General features: G+C 40.3%; 1 protein-coding gene and 2 long non-coding RNA genes across 3 annotated transcripts; all 3 read left to right on the top strand.

Annotated features, from left to right (window-relative positions):
• Nucleotides 1-422: 422 nt before the first annotated feature.
• LOC306820067 lies at nucleotides 423-795 on the top strand. The gene is made up of 2 exons (XR_013778634.1): nucleotides 423-628; nucleotides 714-795. It is a non-coding gene; the product is annotated as an uncharacterized lncRNA (long non-coding RNA).
• Nucleotides 796-12,437: 11,642 nt separating this feature from the next.
• Nucleotides 12,438-13,393, top strand: LOC306820021. Its single transcript, XR_013778628.1, has 3 exons — nucleotides 12,438-12,460; nucleotides 12,545-12,637; nucleotides 13,161-13,393. It is a non-coding gene; the product is annotated as an uncharacterized lncRNA (long non-coding RNA).
• Nucleotides 13,394-14,170: 777 nt separating this feature from the next.
• Nucleotides 14,171-17,489, top strand: LOC306820016 (uromodulin-like). Its single transcript, XM_079337650.1, has 7 exons — nucleotides 14,171-14,531; nucleotides 14,885-15,084; nucleotides 15,386-15,534; nucleotides 16,604-16,846; nucleotides 16,958-17,117; nucleotides 17,226-17,301; nucleotides 17,403-17,489. Exons 1-7 carry the CDS (start codon nucleotides 14,351-14,353, stop codon nucleotides 17,420-17,422), a joined length of 1,029 nt encoding a protein of 342 aa, XP_079193776.1. The 5' UTR covers nucleotides 14,171-14,350; the 3' UTR covers nucleotides 17,423-17,489.
• Nucleotides 17,490-18,603: the final 1,114 nt, after the last annotated feature.

The following is an 18,603-nucleotide window of genomic DNA, read 5'->3' on the forward strand; positions in this document are numbered from 1 at the left end:
AATTTAAAATCCTTCTTCTCACCTACAAAGCTCTAAACGGTCAGGCACCATCCTATCTTAAAGAGTTAATTGTACCGTACTATCCGACAAGAACATTACGCTCCCAGAATGCAGGCCTGCTCGTGGTGCCTATAGTCTCTAAAAGTACTATGGGAGGTAGAGCCTTTAGTTGTCAGGCACCGCTCCTTTGGAATCGTCTACCAGTCGGGGTCCGGGAGGCAGACACACTAGGTACTTTTAAGAATAGACTTAAAACTTTTCTTTTTGATAAATCTTATAGTTAGGGCTGGCTTAGGACCAGCTCATAGTTATGCTGCTATAGGCCTAGACTACCGGGGGAACTGGCACCAGGATCTCTTATCTCTCTCTCCCTCTTTCTCTCCCCCCCCCCCCCCCCCGAGGATGGCCTGCCCAGACCCCCCCCCCCCCCCAACCTATCCTATCCTATTCTTCTTTCTGCATCTTGTCCCATCTCCCCCATCCCATTTTCAAGCCCAGCACAGTTTAGCAGATGGCTGTTCCGTCATGAGCCCGGGTCTGCTGAAGATTTCTGCCTGTTAAAAGGAAGTTTTTTCTTGCCACGCTATGACGGATTAAGCTGGGCTCTTGTAATATAGCCATAAGTAAGGTCCTTTACCTGCTTTATGTAAACATAATGATGAGCATGGTCTTGTTACCTGCTCTTTTGTTAATGTTAACAGACAAACAGTAAGGTCCTTTACCTGCTTTTGTAAAGTGTCTCGAGATAACGGCTGTTATGAATTGACGCTATATAAATAAAGATTGATTGATTGATTGATTGATATACAGATCTCCTGGATCAAGTTTAGAAGTGTTTACGGAATGGATGGAGAAGATGTTCACTAACTCAATGCAGAAACATGTATACATTTGTGGTGATTTCAACATAGATCTTCTGAATATTAGTAAGCACAAAATGACAGAAGAATTTGTTCACACAATGTTCACAATAGGTTTATATCCTACTATCACCTCTGCTATATCCTCTGCTACCTTGATAGATAAGATATTTACTAACATACTAGAAAACAAAACAAAGAGTGGACTCCTACTTAGTGATATCAGTGACCATCTGCCCATTTTTAGTGTGCATTACTGTGATTATAGGAAGGAAATAAACATTGAACAGTATAAGTATGTAAGGATAAAAACAGAAGAAACAGTGAACGCACTAAAAAATGATTTAAACAAACAAAACTGGAATGATGTCTATGAAGAGCAGGATGTTGACATGGCATATGATGCATTTCTTGAAATATTCAACTTCTTATATGATAAAAATTGTCCCATGAAGAAGTACAGTAATACAAGGAAACACACAAATAGTCCATGGGTCACAAAGGGGTTGCAACAAAAAGAATACACTGTACAGGCTATTTATTAAATATCGAACAGTTGAGGCTGAAATTAAGTATAAAAAGTACAAGAATAAACTAACCAACATTATAAGGAAATGTAAGAAAGAATACTATAATAAGTTGCTGGAAAAAAATAAGAACAATGTTAAAGGATTGTGGAATGTATTGAATGGCATCGTAAGAGGTGGATCAGTGAAAACAAACTACCCTGAGCATTATGTGGACAATGGCAACACCATAAATAATATGCAGGATGCGGTGAATGGCTTCAACAATTTCTTTGTAAATGTGGGACCGAAATTAGCTGCAAAAATAAAGCCAGAGGGAACACAATGTGGGGATGAAGAGTATATTGGGGACAGAAATTCTAGTACATTTTTCTTAAGAGCAGCGGAGGAAAGAGAAATCATAGAAATAGTAAATAAATGTAAAGATAAGACCTCTACAGATTGGAATGATATTGATATGAAGACGATCAAGATGGTCATTGGAGAAATTGGAAAACCACTTGCCTATATCTATAACTTGTCATTTCAATCTGGAACATTCCCAACAAAAATGAAAATAGCAAAGGTAATACCACTGTTTAAAACGGGAGACCAACACCATTACACAAATTACAGGCCTGTTTCACTGCTCTCTCAATTCTCCAAAATACTGGAAAAACTCTTCACAGCCAGAATGGAGAGCTTTATTGAAAAACACGATCTGCTTACAGACAGCCAATACGGATTTAGAACCGACAGATCAACATCTTTAGCACTGATAGAAGAAATAACAACACCCTTAGACGATAAAAAAAATAGCAATCGGAGTATTCACAGACCTGAAAAAGGCATTTGATACCATTGACCACGACATTTTGATTGATAAACTGGAAAAGTATGGTATAAGGGGTGTTGGACTGAATTGGATGAGGAGTTATTTAACAAATAGGCATCAGTTTGTGCAATTGGGAGCAAGTAAATCTGACCTCTTGAACATTACTTGTGCGGTGCCACAAGGATCAGTTTTGGGGCCAAAGCTCTTTATACTGTACATAAACGATATCACCAGGGTCACACAATTATTGAAATTCATTTTATTTGCTGATGATACCAATATTTTTTGTTCAGGTGAGAATTTGCAGCATATCTTGTCCACGATTACAACAGAAATGAATAAGTTAAAACATTGGTTTGACAGGAATAAATTATCATTGAATTTAAACAAAACAAATTATGTTGTTTGGAAGAAGCAAGACTGATGGCAATGTGGAACTGATATTGATGGTATAATAATAATTTGACCAAAACAAGACATATTCTTGATTATAAATCATTACACATTTATTGTTCCTTAGTATTACCTTATTTATCATATTGTGTGGAGGTCTGGGGGAACAATTATAAAAGTACCATTCAACCAATTTGCATTATACAGAAAAGAGCCATACACAAGGTTGGCTATAGAGATCATACAAACGCTTTGTTCATAAAATCAATAGTGCTGAAATTTGAAGATTTAGTTAAAATTAAAACCACAATAGTGCTGTATAAAGCAAGGCATAATCTACTGCCAATCAAAATCCAGGAATTGTTTATAGAGAGGGAAGGGGGGTATAATTTTCGAGGAAATTTACATTTTAAAAAGCAGAAGGTGCGTACAACATTGAAAAGTTTTTGTTTATCAATCTGTGGAGTTACTTTATGGAACAAATTGGACTCAGAGATAAAACAAAGTACAACCATAGGTCTGTTTAAAAAGAGGTTCAAATGTGTAGTGATGAGAAATTATATGGAAGAAGAAGCAAGTGATGAGTGTTGGGGGAAATAAACAGATAAATTAGAGAAATTCTCATTAGGTATGAGCATTCATAGCTGATTGCATGAGTTATTTCATAGAGACTTGAATGTAATAGAATTTTTTTTTTCTTGTTATGTTTAAACACTTTACCCAACTTTGAGAAAGAAATTGGGGGTAGGAATTAAAAAAGTTTTTTACTTCTTCCTACTCCTTTTTGAACATGTGTACTTATAATTTATTTAAATACATATATAAATTGTATATATACATATGTGACATATGACATACATTGTTCTTTTCATTTAATTTTATTTATACAAACGAATATATATGTACATTTTTGATTGTATTCTTGCGTGAATTCTCTGTTTTGTACACATGATTCAAAATAAACTTCAAACTTCTATCACCACCTTGTGGTCAACTGCAATAACACTTGATCATCACATCCTCTTTTCTTTGAAGTAACACAACCGGTTATATAAACAAAACAAATGACTATTTTTTTTTTTTCAATATATCTTTTGTATTTTAGAAAGACATAGCAACATATCAGTATTTAGAAATTTAGTGTGCCATCTCAAACCTCTTTATAAATGTAGAAAAACAGCTTTAAGAGTCCATAAAACATTAGCACACACACTAACAAACATAAACACTCGTTATTTTTTTGTTCTTGTTTTGTTTACAAGTTCAGCCTATCAGGTTTCTTAATTTCTCTTGTCGATCTTCTCACCACAGGTTCTGTTGAAGTCTGTGCTTCTGTGTTGTTGTTGTTGTTGTTGTTGCCTGGAGAAAACTCACTGTCTTTTTTACTGAGCTCTTGCACAGTTTCTTGTGTTTTTAACAGACTGCGACGGTTTTGCCTGAGGATTTGTCCCTCCTCAGTCTTTACAGTGAATGACCATGGAGCTACTTCTTGAAGAACAGTGGCTTTTGTTTTCCATCCATTAGGTTCCTCAATCCTGACTGTGTCGTCAGTTGACAGTGGGGGAAGATGCTTGGCGGTTTTGTCATAAAATAACTTCTGCTTCACCCTCTGATTCTGCAGTCTCCGTTCCAGCTCCATTTTTTTTGCTTGCAGTCAAATTCATAAAGGACTAAGTATTCCTTAAAGAGAACGAACAAAACATGGTACCAGGAGTGGGATCGTAGAATGCCAACACCGGTGTAGTTGTGTCTTTTAGCTTTTGCCATTCATTTTCCTGTTTTGTTGTCCACTTGAAATCCTTCTCTTTGTGCAGAAGTTCACGAATGCAGGGTTTGTCTTCACAGATTAATTAGGAATGAATTTACCTATAAAGTTCACCATCCCCATGATGCGTAGGACACCCGTTTTGTGTGTGGGTCGCATGTTTTTTATGGCATTTATCTTTTCTTGATCAGGCTTGACACCATGTGCAGAGAGCTTGTCTCCAAGGAAAATGTTTTCCTGAGCTCCAAACTGGCATTTATTCTTGTTGAGCTTCAATCCATACTTCTGTATCCGCTCTAGAGCTCTGGTCAGCCTTTCATTGTTGCTCTTACATACCAGGTCAGTTTGGAATGCAGGCACAGCCTCCGAAACAACAGAGGAAAAGAGCGCCTACCTGGCCGCAGCGCAGAGACACTGCAGCATAAAAGCAGGACAGTCAGCTGGGAGCAGTGTCACAGACAAAGGAAACCGGACTACGGTGACTTACCGAGAGCGCGTACCACTTGTTCCAAACCAACTCGGCAACCTGTCTCCCACGGCCCAGCAGACAGCCGCGCAAAGCCGGAGTAACCGCGCGTCAACAGCGGGCTTGGTAGACGCGTAACACGGCTTAATGTGCCAACAAACGGTGCCGCTGCGTCAGTAACGTGGCCAGGAGAGGGCCTGGTAGACGTGCCAACAAACGGGCACCGCCAGGCCACAGCAGTCATCCACCTGGGAGAGCCGGAAAAGAGAGAGGGACAGGTGCCGAGCGCACCTGCATTTAATGGTGCGTATGGCACCACCCCCTCATTGGGGTGCGCCAACTCTGGCACAGTGCCATAGCATGGCAGGGAGCGGAAGGACACCCCACTATACACAGAGGAAGCTTACCATTCAGCATGGAATATCCTGGAAGAAAGGTATGGAAGTTCCTTTGTGATTGCTAAAGCCTTTAGGGATAAGCTCACTTCATGGCAAAATATAGGACCTCAGGATAGTGTTGAACTAAGGGAGTTCTCAGACTTCCTTCGAGGCTGTCAAGCAGCAATGCCTCAAATTAAGTCTTGAAGTCTTGAATGACTGGCGAAAACCAAAGAATGCTCTCCAAGCTTCCTGATTGGTTGACAGCCAGATGGAACAGTAAGGTCATAAAGATTGAAGAAACAACTCAGACATTTCCCAGCTTCAGTCAGTTTGTTGAGTTTGTCACAAGGGAAGCCAAGATAGCATGTAATCCAGTGACTTCTCTTGACGCTCTGAAGTCTACTGATGTTGAAAGGGTGAAGACACCAATGACTCGAAGTATTGGTGTAAAGGTGTTGGCAAGCAGCTAACAAGAAAACACAAACACTAAAGAGTGTGTGTTTTGTGAGAAGTCAAATAATGAAATTCACACATGTCGAAAGTTCATGGACATGTCGATTTCAGAAAGAGTCAAGTTTGTGCAAATAAAGAAATTGTGCTTTGGTTGTTTGAAACCCGGACACTTGTCAACAAAATGTGAAAGCAGAAGTGTCTGTGTCACATGTAAAAGGAAGCACCCAACGTGTTAAGATCGTGTAAAGGATGACAAAAAGAAAGAACAAGGCAAGGATGAACGTAAGTGTGATGATCAAGTGTTATTACAGTTGACCACAAGGTCGTGATAGCGGGTCATCATTAGAGTTAGGCGACAGAGTGAAGAAGTGGTAGGCTAATGACATGGTGACAAGTCTATAATGGAATAAAAAAATGAAGTTCGTCAAATTCATAAAGGACTAAGTTTTCCTTAAAGAGAACTAACAAAACATGGTACCAGGAGTAAAATAAGCTGCGTGGCGGATTGTGAAAGTGACATGGATACTCTGAAGCCACTGGAGAGTTTGAAACTCACGGGGAATGTCGACAGCAATTGGCGCACATTTAAGCAGCAATTTTTTCTGTATGACGCCGCCATGGGACTGGAGTCAAAGCCAGACACCAGAAAGGTAGCGGTGTTGCTAACTATAGCAGGCCCACAAGCCATAGAAGTCTACAATGTGTATGGAAGTCCGGATGATAAGGACAAGTTGGACACTGTGCTTGCTAAATTTGATGCACACTGTTCTCCAAAGAAGAACGAGACGTATGAGAGATATGTTTTTCGTTCTCGGATGCAGCACCAGCATGAGCCCTTTGATAGCTTCCTTACTGACTTACGGCTAAAAGCGCAGTCATGCAACTTTGCAACGTTGAAGGACTCTATGATCAGGGACCAGATCGTTTGTGGTGTGGAAGATAAAAAGCTCAGAGAACGGCTGCTGAGGGAATCGGAGCTAACACTAGAAGGGGCCATTAACATTTGCAAGGCAAGTGAGCTGTCTCAGATGCATGTGAGGACGTTCAGCGTCAGAGAGGCGGGAACAGCCAGCGTGAGTGACAGCGTGAGTGACAGCGTGGCTGTCAGCGCGGTCTCAGGAAAAGGAGGACAACACGCACATACCCGGCGGATGTGTCAGACTGATGCAAGTATGTTCACCTGCAAGTGCTGTGGCTCACAACATAAACTTAAACAGTGTCCAGCCTTTGGTAAGATATGCTCGAACTGCCAAGGGAAAAATCATTTTGCTAAACAGTGCTTCTCAAAAAGAAAGAAGGAAGACAAAGGAAAATCTATAAATGTAGTTGAGGACACAGATCTCAGTGAAACATTTTTTGTTGGCATGGTAAACTGTGAAGATAAACAAGAAAAAGAAATCAAATCCATAGATGAAGACAAGTGGATAGCACCACTACTAATAAATGGAACGCTTGTCACAGTAAAGTTGGACACTGGTGCAAAAGCTAATCTAATAAGCATGTCTGACATTAAAGAGATGAAGATGAAGCCCAAAATACAAAGAAAAACTGAAGGACTACAATGGACAAGACATTGAGTGCTTGGGTACATGCCAGCAAAGAGTAACAGCGAAATAAAGAGTGCATCACCTACTATTTTCTGTTGTACCCGAAGGACTTGAATCACTGATAGGTGACAAAGCCTGCTAAAACTTGGGACTGGTGAAAAGAGTGTATCTCATCAACACAGATATGAATACACCAAGTGACTCTGTTAGCTCCATTACACAGAAATTTGAAGATGTGTTTAGGGGTTTTGGTGTGTTGACATTCACATACAAAATTCAGCTGAAAGAAAATGCACAGCCAGTGGTACATCCTGCACGAAGAGTCCCAGCACCATTAAGAGAGCGTCTTAATAGGTCTCCACTGAAGACAGACGGCTCTGGTACTGGGAGACGACTTGAATTGATGGAATCTGCTATTGCTTTGGCAAGGTCTGTACTGCTATCATCTTGATGAGTGTTTGTAGCATATTGCACCACACGCTTTTCTTCTAATTCCTTTTGTCGTACTGCATTTTCTGCTTCTTGAAGTGCAAACCGTTGTCTGTTCTCAGCTTCAAGGTTTTCAAGCTCTTGATTTTCACGTTCCATTTCTTGCAAAAGCTTCAAAGTGGCTTGAGTTGCAGCTAGCTCTGCTACGGCTTCTTGTTTCTTTGTAGAGGATAGGCTTGAACGTCTTGAACTTATACTTGAAGTGTTTGCTGACTTTGAAGTGCTTCAACTATAACTTCCATCCATCTAGTGTTTTCTTGGCACCCTTAGCCAGGTCCTTCCATTTGTCATAACTAGTTCTGTAGCGGCGCTGAAGCCTTTTAGATTTGCTCTCTTGTAGTTCTTGACCCTTCTCAGTGAGCTTTCAGCTTCTCTGGCTTCTTCTCAATTCTTCTTCAGGGGCAGCAAGTGTGCTTACACCTACCTCTTCTGGTGGGTTTGTGTCTAAAGATTCTTTATCATTTTAGACACAGATTTTAGACTGCCCTTGTGACTCTACAGCTTCACTGTTAGTACCTATGTCCAGGTTACTAGCTTCATTCTCAATCATTTTTGATATTGTGTGACTTTTGCTTAAATACTCTGTACAGTTGCTTGAAACTTAAATGTTAGTACAATCAGTTAACTAACTAGCTGAGCTTAAATGTTGCTAATTAGCCTTTTTATCAATGCAAATGAACTTACTTTCACCTACAATGAATTACAGAGCACTTCTCTTTAACACAACGCGAATTATATTAATCACATAAAACACTCTGATTATCCTTTTGAAATGTGACTTACACTTCAAAATGGCTTGTTCGTAAATTGTGATGGTGAAATCAGCAATTACCGCTTGAACTTAGAAACATGTACATAACCACTAGAACACTTTACACCTTGAGCACTTTAAGAGTCCCTTCAAAGCAGTTGACAAGGCTATTTCACTTCTTAACATTTAGCTTGTTTGAAATGTGTTACTTGTTGTTGAATTAACCAGGTAATGCTCTTGAACTCAGCTTGCTGCTCGTCTAGGTTGCCAATGTATGTACAGTCTTTGTTGCTTGAGTGCGATGACACTGTCAGGTCCAAAACTGACACTCCGCAGCTTTACCTCCATGTTAGTCTAGGTTGTGCTGCAGCTGCAAATAGATTCTTAGAACAAACAGACAGACATCAGAATTCAGGTTAAAATACTTGCAAGGAGAGCAGCTGGAGACGGCAAGAGTTCACAATCTCCAAACTACTCTGCTGTTCCGCTGCTCGTCCTTTCTTTTTATTGAAGAAGAACACCCTAATTTGCATAAGATAAGAGTAAGAAATAAGGGAGGGGGAAAGCAGGCGCCACTCATATCTGCACATGATATTTGTTATAAGAACAAATATGAGAAGAAGCTGCTGCCGTGTCCTTGGCATCTTCAGCATTCCTCCGGTATCAGAAGCCGGCGCCACCGTTGATGTCGCACACTTGCATACTTTCTTCGAAACAATCTGAGTGGAAAAGCACTGAAGGACACTTTGTTTACAACGGCCTTGCACAATGACACTTCATGATAACTTATACACATTTTGTTCTAACAGACACTGCAAGAATCTTTCTTCTTTGCAGATGGAATAGACAACAGGTGGAAATTATAGGCAATGAGCAAGACACCCCCAATAAAGGAAGTGGTTGTTTGGTGACCCCAGACCACTTCTCTGTTCCGATGCTTTCTGGCTGATGTTTTGGTCACTTTTGAATGCTAGCGGTGCTTTCATTCTTGTGGTGGCATGAGACGGAGTCTACAACCGACCCAAGTGGCTCAGTTAGCGCAGCTGATCCAGGATGGCACATCAATGCGAGCTGTGGCAGGAAGGTTTGCTGTGTCTGTCAGCGTAGTGTCCAGAGCATGGAGGCCCTACCAGGAGACAGGCCAATACATCAGGAGACATAAAGGAGACTGTAGGAGGGCAACAACCCAGCAGCAGGACCGCTACCTCTGCCTTTGTGCAAGGAGGAAGGCAAGACGTTTGGCATTTGCCAGAAAACACCAAGATTGGTAAATTCACCACTGGCGCTCTGTGCTCTTCACAGATGAAAGCAGGTTTACACTGAGCACATGTGACAGACGTGACAGAGTCTGGAGACGGCGTGGAGAACGTTCTGCTGCCTGCAACATCTTCCAGAATGACCGGTTTGGCGGTGGGTCAGTAATGGCGTGGGGTGGCATTTCTTTGGGGGGCCTCACAGCCCTCCATGTGCTCGCTAGAGGTAGCTTGACTGCCACTAGGTATCGAGATGAGATCCTTAGACCCCTTGTGAGTCATATGCTGGTGCAGTTGGCTCCTAAGGAAGACAATGATAGACCTCATGTGGCTGGAGTGTGTCAGCAGTTCCTGAAAGATGGAGGCATTGATGCTATGGACTGGCACACCCGTTCCCCAGACCTGCATCCAATTGAGCACATCTGGGACATCATGTCTCGCTCCAACCACCAACAACACAATGCACCACAGACTGTCCAGGAGTTGGCGGATGTTTTAGTTCAGGTCTGGGAGGAGATCCCTCAGGAGACCATCCGTCACCTTATCAGGAGCATCATACAGGCACGTGGAGGCCACACACACTACTGAGCCTCATTTTGACTTGTTTAAGGACATTACATCAAAGTTGGATCTGCCTGTAGTTTTTCCACTTTCATTCTGAGTGTTAATTCAAGTTGAGACCTCCATCGGTTAATACATTTGACTACCATTGATCATTTTTGTGATTTTGTTGTCAGCACATTCAAATATGTAAAGAACAAAGTAATTTAAAAGTATACTTCACTCGTGCAGATCTAGGATGTGTTCCTTTAGTGTTCCAATTATTTTTTTGATCAGTATATTAAGACTGTGTTATTAGTGTTTTATTTGTGATTTCTTTAAGAGATCTGTTTTAATATTGGTAAAACATTATATTTAAAAAACAACAAAGCGTTAAAAAAAGCATAGAGAACTCTGACACAAACTCTAGAAAATATCTGGTACATGTCCAGACAATCTGCCTCTGATATCTTCCTGAGTTGCTCGATCACACATGTCCTTCTCAGTCCTTTTTGTCTCCAAGGGGAGGGGCGGAGTCTCAGGAGGCAGGACGTGCTTCGTGTAATTGGACGTACAGTATCAATGAACGAGTGGAAGGGAACATGCTGGCAAGCAGAGAAGTGAACAAAGCAGCAGAACAATGGCAGCCTTTCATCACCAGCTGCATAATAACCAGATCTCAGGATATTTTGAGTACATATGTGAAGAGCTGTGGAGAGTGCAATAATCACTAAGAAAACACTTGTTTTAAACCGTTGAGGACATCGATCATGGAATTTGAGTAAAGTGAAGTGTCAACACGAAATGTTCAAAGAATAACTTATATAAGGTCTGTCACCACACCTTGAAATTGATTCATCTCTTTGAGAAGAGAACAGTCCACAAGACCTGCCACAAGCTGAAATCACTTACATAATATGAATAAGTGTTTGCGTGACCTTGGGTCAGTTTCAGAGTAGCATTCATCCATCCTCTGAGCCTGTAATTCATCGACTGACCCCAGCATAGTAACTGTGTACCAGACTGTTGTAGCACTTGGAGAGGTTCTTGATCAGAGGGCAGTGTATGTACTCAAAAGGCCCTCTTCCTTAAAAGATAGTTTTTGTTCAACCAAATGATCCCTCCCTGTGCTGTCATGACATGAATGTTTTTGCATTATTCTCTGGTTGCGTTTTATCCATTTCTTTCTTCTTTTAAAGGAGTGTGTATGGATATGATGGGTCTTGATACCTCTATTCTCCGATGTCTCTCTTTGTACATCATTCTCGGGAAACTGAGTTCTTCTTAAATGCGATTTGTGAAGTCTTTTGTTTTTCTTGCTTGCTGTAGAACTTCTTCACTTCAGTATGCATCTTCTCTTTAATCAGGGTTTTAAAAGTTGACCTCAATTAAAAGCATAGTGTCAGTATCTTAAAAGCCATAAAAGTTTAAGATTTAGAAAGTTATTGAACAAACTGAAATTAAAATTGAAGCCTCTTCAATACCTAAAGTTAAGGTAAATTATTACAGTCCTTAAGTTTTGGCCGCCACTTAACTGCTTCCGGGGTTAAGGAAAAAATTCTAGTGAAAGTGGATAAGAGGGAAAATCCGAACGCACCCCAACTCTATCCGACATCCTCCCTCTCACTACTATAGGCCTTAAAAGCTCAAAAATAAATCTTTAAAAAGTGCATGTAGAATTATTCTGTTGGGACTTTATCAATTAAAACAATAATTATTTTAAGAATTGAAATAAATCTTTTTTAGGCTTAAGCTTTTAAAGATAGAACAGGATGGGGACCACTGAACTAGCTGTTCAAACTGCCTTTTCATAGTTACCTTTATGCTCAAAAGCTGAATGTCCTCAGGCCTTGTAGTTCCAGATGTTTACTAAAGGTGGTTTAAAGGGCTGGTCAGAGGATAACGTGATGTGCAACGTAGTGAAGAACAAGAGGTCTCCATTAAGTTTCAACACTGACTTGAGCTTGATTGTGGCACAATAACGTATATTGACTCAGAACTTTGTTTGCATGCCAGAACTGATTAAGTTTTTTCCATTTGTCTGACTGTAGTTAAATGATTAAGTAACTCTTGATGTCATACTGCATGTATCAGTGCCTTCAATCACCAATGAACGCTTTGCATTGTTCTTTGAACACACAAACAGGTGTATAAATTCTCACACTCACTGAAAGATCTTCAGCTTCAACTATTCCAGTCCTGGACTCCGCAGTAGCTCCAAGGTTAGCACAAAGACGGGTAGAGTATTGAATGTTATGCATTGCATTGAAAATGTTTTTGCAATCGTGTCTTTTTTTCTTTTTCAGAAAGTTGATATTCGTGGATGTGGGCAATAATGACGGTGCCTAGGGGTGTGTTATTACTGCTGCTTTTACAGTTTTTTACTGGAAGAACATCAGGTAAACCAGCTGGCTTCATTTTATCATGTATCTTTTCTCCTGTCATCATATAGGCTTCAGTTAAAAAAACATTGACTTTGAAAAAATGAATGAGTTCATTTGTTTCCCAACACACAAAGCAAAACTGCACTTCATATGTGGGGATTCTGACAAATATAAAACCAGTAAATAAGAATGTGATACTTATATTTTTCCTAAGTTATTTAACTTGTTTTTGTTAGCGTTGCATTTGAGCAACCCAGTGACAATGTCTATAGGCCATTCTTGCATGAGTTAAATACTACATGTCATTTTTCTGCACCAACAGCAGTTCTTGTCTTGCACTTAATTTCAAACATTTCAAAGAAAGTGTCACATTTGTATGTTTTTCAGATGTACAATATTCTCTGGTGAGATTGAACCAAATAAACTAAGTTGTTCTAAAAAAATTAAGTGAATTTGATTTACGTCATGTTATAAAGTTACAAAAACATTTTTAAAATAAGAAGTATCAAACATCAAACTTTTCTTGTACTCTGCACAGGAACGCTTGTCATCAGCTGTGATTCATGTCATGATGAAGCTGCCTGCCATGAGTCGAAAGAAAGAGGCGACACTTTCTCGAGCCAGGCGCTCTCTTGTGTCTGTAACGAAGGTTTTGTAGGTGATGGCCTCATGTGCTACAATAAAAAACTCTGCAGTGACTCTTCTTGCTGTCAGGAAGGTTATCATTGGTCACCAGACATGGGCTGTGTGGACACAGACGAGTGCTCTCTGACAGACTCACCATGCAAACAGCCTCAGGTTTGCAAAAACACTCCAGGCTCTTTCTTTTGCTTTGAGCCTTCCCCCAGCTCCAGATCAGGTCCCTCCTCCCAGTCTGTCCAGTTCAGCTGTGGCTCCACTGTGTGTCCTTCAGGCATGGACTGTCTCAGAATTAATGGGACTCTCCAGTGTGCTGATCCCTGCCAGGAGTACACTGAGCTGAATGATGACTGGCGCTCAACGAATAACACATCCACCCAGAACAAACACAGTGATAGCTCAGTAACCTTCCAAGGCTGGTATCGGCTGTTTCTGGGACAAACCAGTGCTCATGTTTCAGAGAGGTGTATTGCTCGAAACCGATGTGGAACCGTTGTTACTCTGTGGATAACAGCCCCTCATCCCACACAGTCAGGTCAGATTATGAACCGCAATGTGTGTGGTTCCTCGTTGAACGGCTGCTGCAGTTACTCCACATCTAGCATCCATGTTAAGCTCTGCTATGGAAACTACTACGTCTACAAACTTAGAAGGCCAAATGTAGCTCCTTCTGCATACTGTGCAGGTATTGTTCCATTTGTATCTCTGTAACAACAGATTCTCATCTAATTCAGTTATTTAAAAAAATAATTTGTTATGTTGTTCTTAATTCTGATTAAAAACATCTTTTAGTTAAACAACAGCATCTCACTGTTTTCATTGTAACCAGAGGTGAACGGAACAGCTCCTGAAGATTCGTCAACCACACCTGATCCAAGTACAGCAACCTCTGCATCCAATCAGGTGACAGCTGACATCACCTCCACCACAACACCCGACAACAGTTCTGCAGTTGAGGGTGAGGTCCGCCTGGTGAACGGAGGGAACCACTCCTGCTCTGGCAGAGTGGAGATCTTCCACCGTGGACAGTGGGGGACGGTGTGTGATGATAACTGGGGCCTGGTTGATGCTCAGGTGGTGTGCAGACAGATGGGCTGTGGCAGGGCTCTGTCAGCACCATCAGTTGCCTATTTTGGACAGGGCAATGGACCCATCTGGATGGATGATGTCTCGTGCACAGGCAACGAATCAAAGCTTGGAGAGTGCAGGCACAATGGGTTTGGATCCCACAACTGTGGACACAATGAAGATGCTGGTGTCATCTGTGAAGGTAAATATAATTGTTATCATCTGTCAGAAGTAGGGCCTGACCGATACAGGATTATTGGAGCTGATACTAATATCAATATAGATATATCAATCCAGATATATTGTCCAATATCTTTCATGGGTCTATTTTTAATCTAAAGAGGTAAACAAAGATATACAAATGTATTTTGTTCATCCCTCAAATGAAGCTATCAAACATGTAAAAGACACTTACAGTTTTGGGATGTTGCTAAATGTTTTGAAACTGTGTTGATGGTGAAGTGACGGTTTAGAGTTTGTGATTTGTTTTTGCAGGATATATATGCATTATAATCTTTAATGTCTTCTCTCATACTTTTAAACTATTATTTACAGCCCCTGCACTGCATGATTACCAGCTCATTTGCAGCCCTGATAAACTTCAAATGGGGCTGGATTTGGCTGACCTGAACTCAGGTTTGAACCCATACTCTGGCCACTTGGCATCTCGCAACTGCTCCTGGGCCAGAGTGCAAAATAACATGGTGTGGTATGACGTAGACGCTGTGGAAGGTGCCTGTGGAAACACTCTGACGGTACACACTAATAATTCATTTCAACATTTTTTTTGGTCATGTTATTTTCCTTAAACTGTACTTTATACATGCTGGTAATGGGAAAAAAATATAAAATTCTGTAAAATATTGACTCTATTGTCCTTCTTCTTTTACCGCTCTTTAAATTAAATCTTAGCTTTTGGTTTGTTGGTTCTCCTGTAGAGAAGTTTGTTTCCCCTCACTGTGTAAAGTCTGGTAATGCTTGTAATGCAGCTGCTCACAGCACATCAATGAAAGTTTTCATGTACTTTCCACTAATTCAATCAACCTTGTATTTCAGACCAACCGCACACATGCCATCTACTCCAACAGTTTATTTGTCTACCCTGTTATCGACGGGTCCTTTAACCCTGTGAGCATCCCTTTCTCCTGTGCGTATCCCCTGGAAACAGACACCAGCCTGAATGTGGCCATCAGACCATTCCTGCCGTAAGTAGCCTCCCTCTTATTGTTACTAACTATGCACCACTAGTGAATCTATCATGTGAGCTGTTTATTACCTGATAATACCGTCCTCCTGAGATCAAATGTTGCATTTCCTACTGTATATAACCAGTTGATTATTCTTTGATACACACGTCCTCAATGAGTTCCTTTAGTTACATGCAGCACAAAGACCGTTACACCTTTGCAAAAAGAGAGGTTTTCTGTTGGTGCCAAAATGTACACTACATTTTCAATTTAAAGAAGATAAGGCAAAGAAAACAATATGTTACTGTGATAAAACAAGAATCATTTTAATATTTTAAGTTTTGTGATTTATTTTGTACCTAAAGTAGGCTTTTTACTATAAAGAGTCACAAACCACCAGACCGCTTCATTCAGCTGTAGACCTCTGTTTATAAGTATGAAGTGCTGCGGATCATTTCAAATCTCGACATTTGAGTGCAAAGTATTAACATCTGAAATAGTGCCCTCTACAGGTTCAAACCTGGCTACTGCAAGTGCATTTAAAAAAAAAAAAAAAAAGCTGTTAGTAGCCTACTTGGGGAATTTGCTATCAGCAACAACGTTGTGCTGATTTGATCTAAAAGTCAGTGACATCACATTTTTATTCAGATTGTAAAGTGTTAATTGTCATAGCAATATTAAACCAAGATAGATCAGCAGGTAGTTTATTCCATAAAGCTGCTCCAAGGTGACTAAATGCACCTTCACAAGATTTGTTATGGACTTTATATTCAGCTGACCCATACCTGCTGATCTGAGGGATCTTATTGGACTGTAGTGAGTGAGTAGGTCAGAGAGATATTGAGGTGCCATTCCATGTAATGTTTTGTGAACCAGAAGTAAAATTGTGAATTCAATTCTGCAGTGAATTGGAAGCCAATGAAGGTTTTTTAAGGATTGGTGTTAAGTGTTCAATTTTCTTTGTCCCACTTTGCACTCTGGCTGCTACGTTTTGGATGAATTGAAGTTTCTTTATTGATTAATAGTTCGTCCAAGAGAAGATTTTTAATTTTAAATCAATTCAAACTTAAGCCTTCTTTCTTTACAGGTCATCAGGGGGCATTTTAGGATCTGGTGCCAAACCCAGGGCCACCATGTCTCTTTTCCGTAACTCCGCCTGCACTGAGACTTACCCAGCTGGAGGGGTCAACATGCCACTGGGTTCACCTTTGTACGTGGGTGTTTCTGTAACAAAGAGAGAGTTCAGATTCGTTGTTGTTCTGGAGGAATGCTACGCCTCTCATTCACCTGATCCTCACTATTACCAGAAATACTATCTCATCCAGAACAAGTGAGTGTCCCTCTTCTCTTCAGAATCAGGAAATTGTTTGTGGAGTATAACTGAAAGAACAAAAAGTGAGATGTAGTGATTTATGGTGAGCTGTTTCGTTCTCTCTGCCAGGTGTCCCACCGATGCCCGACAGGTGTCTGTGATTGAGAGCGGCAGGTCTTTGCGTGCTCGTTTCTCTGCGCTGCTCTTCCTGCTGGAGGATGATTATAGACCCATTTATCTTCACTGCAACATCAGCCTGTGTGACCGAATGAGATTTCCCTGTGTCCCAGTAAGTCAAACTGTTCACTTCATCATTGAGTTATTCATCCATAATCACTGCTGCTTAAAACAATGAATATTGATAATATCTGCTCTTTCTGTCCTCTCCACCATGTAGTCCTGTCAAAGGAGGACATATCGCTCTGTTTCCAGCTCTGAGGCCGCAGGCAGCGTCACCGTTGGACCAATTACTTGTGAGTAAAAATACGATTTAGTTTAAGGGATGATGTTGCAACACAAAGAGCTGTGTAAGTAACAAGTCTGTGTTTTGCTTTATCTCTTCCCTAATCTTTAGGGGACACATCAACTAAGTGAGCTGGTTACACCAACACATCACATGATGTGATATTGTCTAAGACTATTCTTCTATGCACAAGACATGATTGAAACTTCTATGATAAAATCTTTTTACACTCAATTCTTCAACTCATTCCTCTGTCTGCTCTGATTCCTCTGGCCTTTGTAATGATTGTGAAGAAAAACAAAAAATAATTTCATTAAAAAATACATGTTACCAAGCTCTTCTTCTCCGCTTTGATCATTTGGGTGCAGACATGATTTGAATGTTTTATTATATATATAATTTTAAATGTTTTTTCATCATGTTTGGAATTACATTTCTCTTGGACCATGCATTTAGTTTGAAAGTAAATTATTATTAAACTAATGAAAGAGTTATGTGTAAACTGTAGTCTTCATATTGAAGTAAGCAAGTGGTATAAATAAACTGATAGCTGAATATGGCAGGCTTAGCCTTTACAAATCCTGTACATCTGTGCATGGTGATGTATTTTATGTAGAGATTAAATATTTTAGCAAAATACAAGATGTTTTTTTACATATCCCACAAAACATAATGTTTGGTTTGAATTTTTGGAACTTTTATTGACAAAAAAATTCCTCCATTATTAATTGAAAAAGTATTTGCTCAAACTTACGATAAACATTTCTCCTCCTGTGTATTTCTTCACTCTATAGTTGAGACTTTTTTTTTTCATCCTCATCATTGCTGAAAGTTCCCATGTGAGCTTTCTTCTTTTAACTATGAAGTTAATGGCAATGGTTCAGAGCAACTAATTCAGAAAGCTTTGATCCATGATGGCATAAAATGGAACTTCAATCCCACCAGCAGCTTCCCATGAAGGTGGTATCTGGGAGCGCCTGATTCGCTCAGTGAAAAGTGTTCTTACCTCAGTTTTGAAACAACAGACTCTAGATGATGAAGGGCTTCAGACAGTTTTTTGTGAAGTCGGGGTAATATTAAATGATAGACCATCACAAAAGTCTCCACATGATCTCAAAGCCCTCACACCAAATCACATTCTCATGTTAAAGGGTAAACCATGCCATCAGGTTTGTTTGACAAAGGTGATCTGTATATCAGGAAAAGGTGGAAGCAAAAACCGTATATGGTTGAACTTTTTTGGAAGAGATGGATTACCTATGATGCAGGAAAGACAAAAATGGACTAGACCCAGAAGAAGTCTCAGTTGATA

This window comes from Symphodus melops, assembly GCF_947650265.1.
Source record: "Symphodus melops genome assembly, chromosome: 2".
Classification (NCBI taxonomy): Eukaryota; Metazoa; Chordata; class Actinopteri; order Labriformes; family Labridae; genus Symphodus; species Symphodus melops.

Bases quoted from the DNA above. Each gene is read 5' to 3' on its own strand.
- LOC306820016 (XM_079337650.1), top strand. From the start codon at position 14,351: ATGGGCTGTGGCAGGGCTCTGTCAGCACCATCAGTTGCCTATTTTGGA. The intron at 14,532-14,884 runs GTAAATATAATT...TATTATTTACAG, and splicing joins TGCTGGTGTCATCTGTGAAG to CCCCTGCACTGCATGATTAC. The intron at 16,847-16,957 runs GTGAGTGTCCCT...TCTCTCTGCCAG, and splicing joins TACTATCTCATCCAGAACAA to GTGTCCCACCGATGCCCGAC.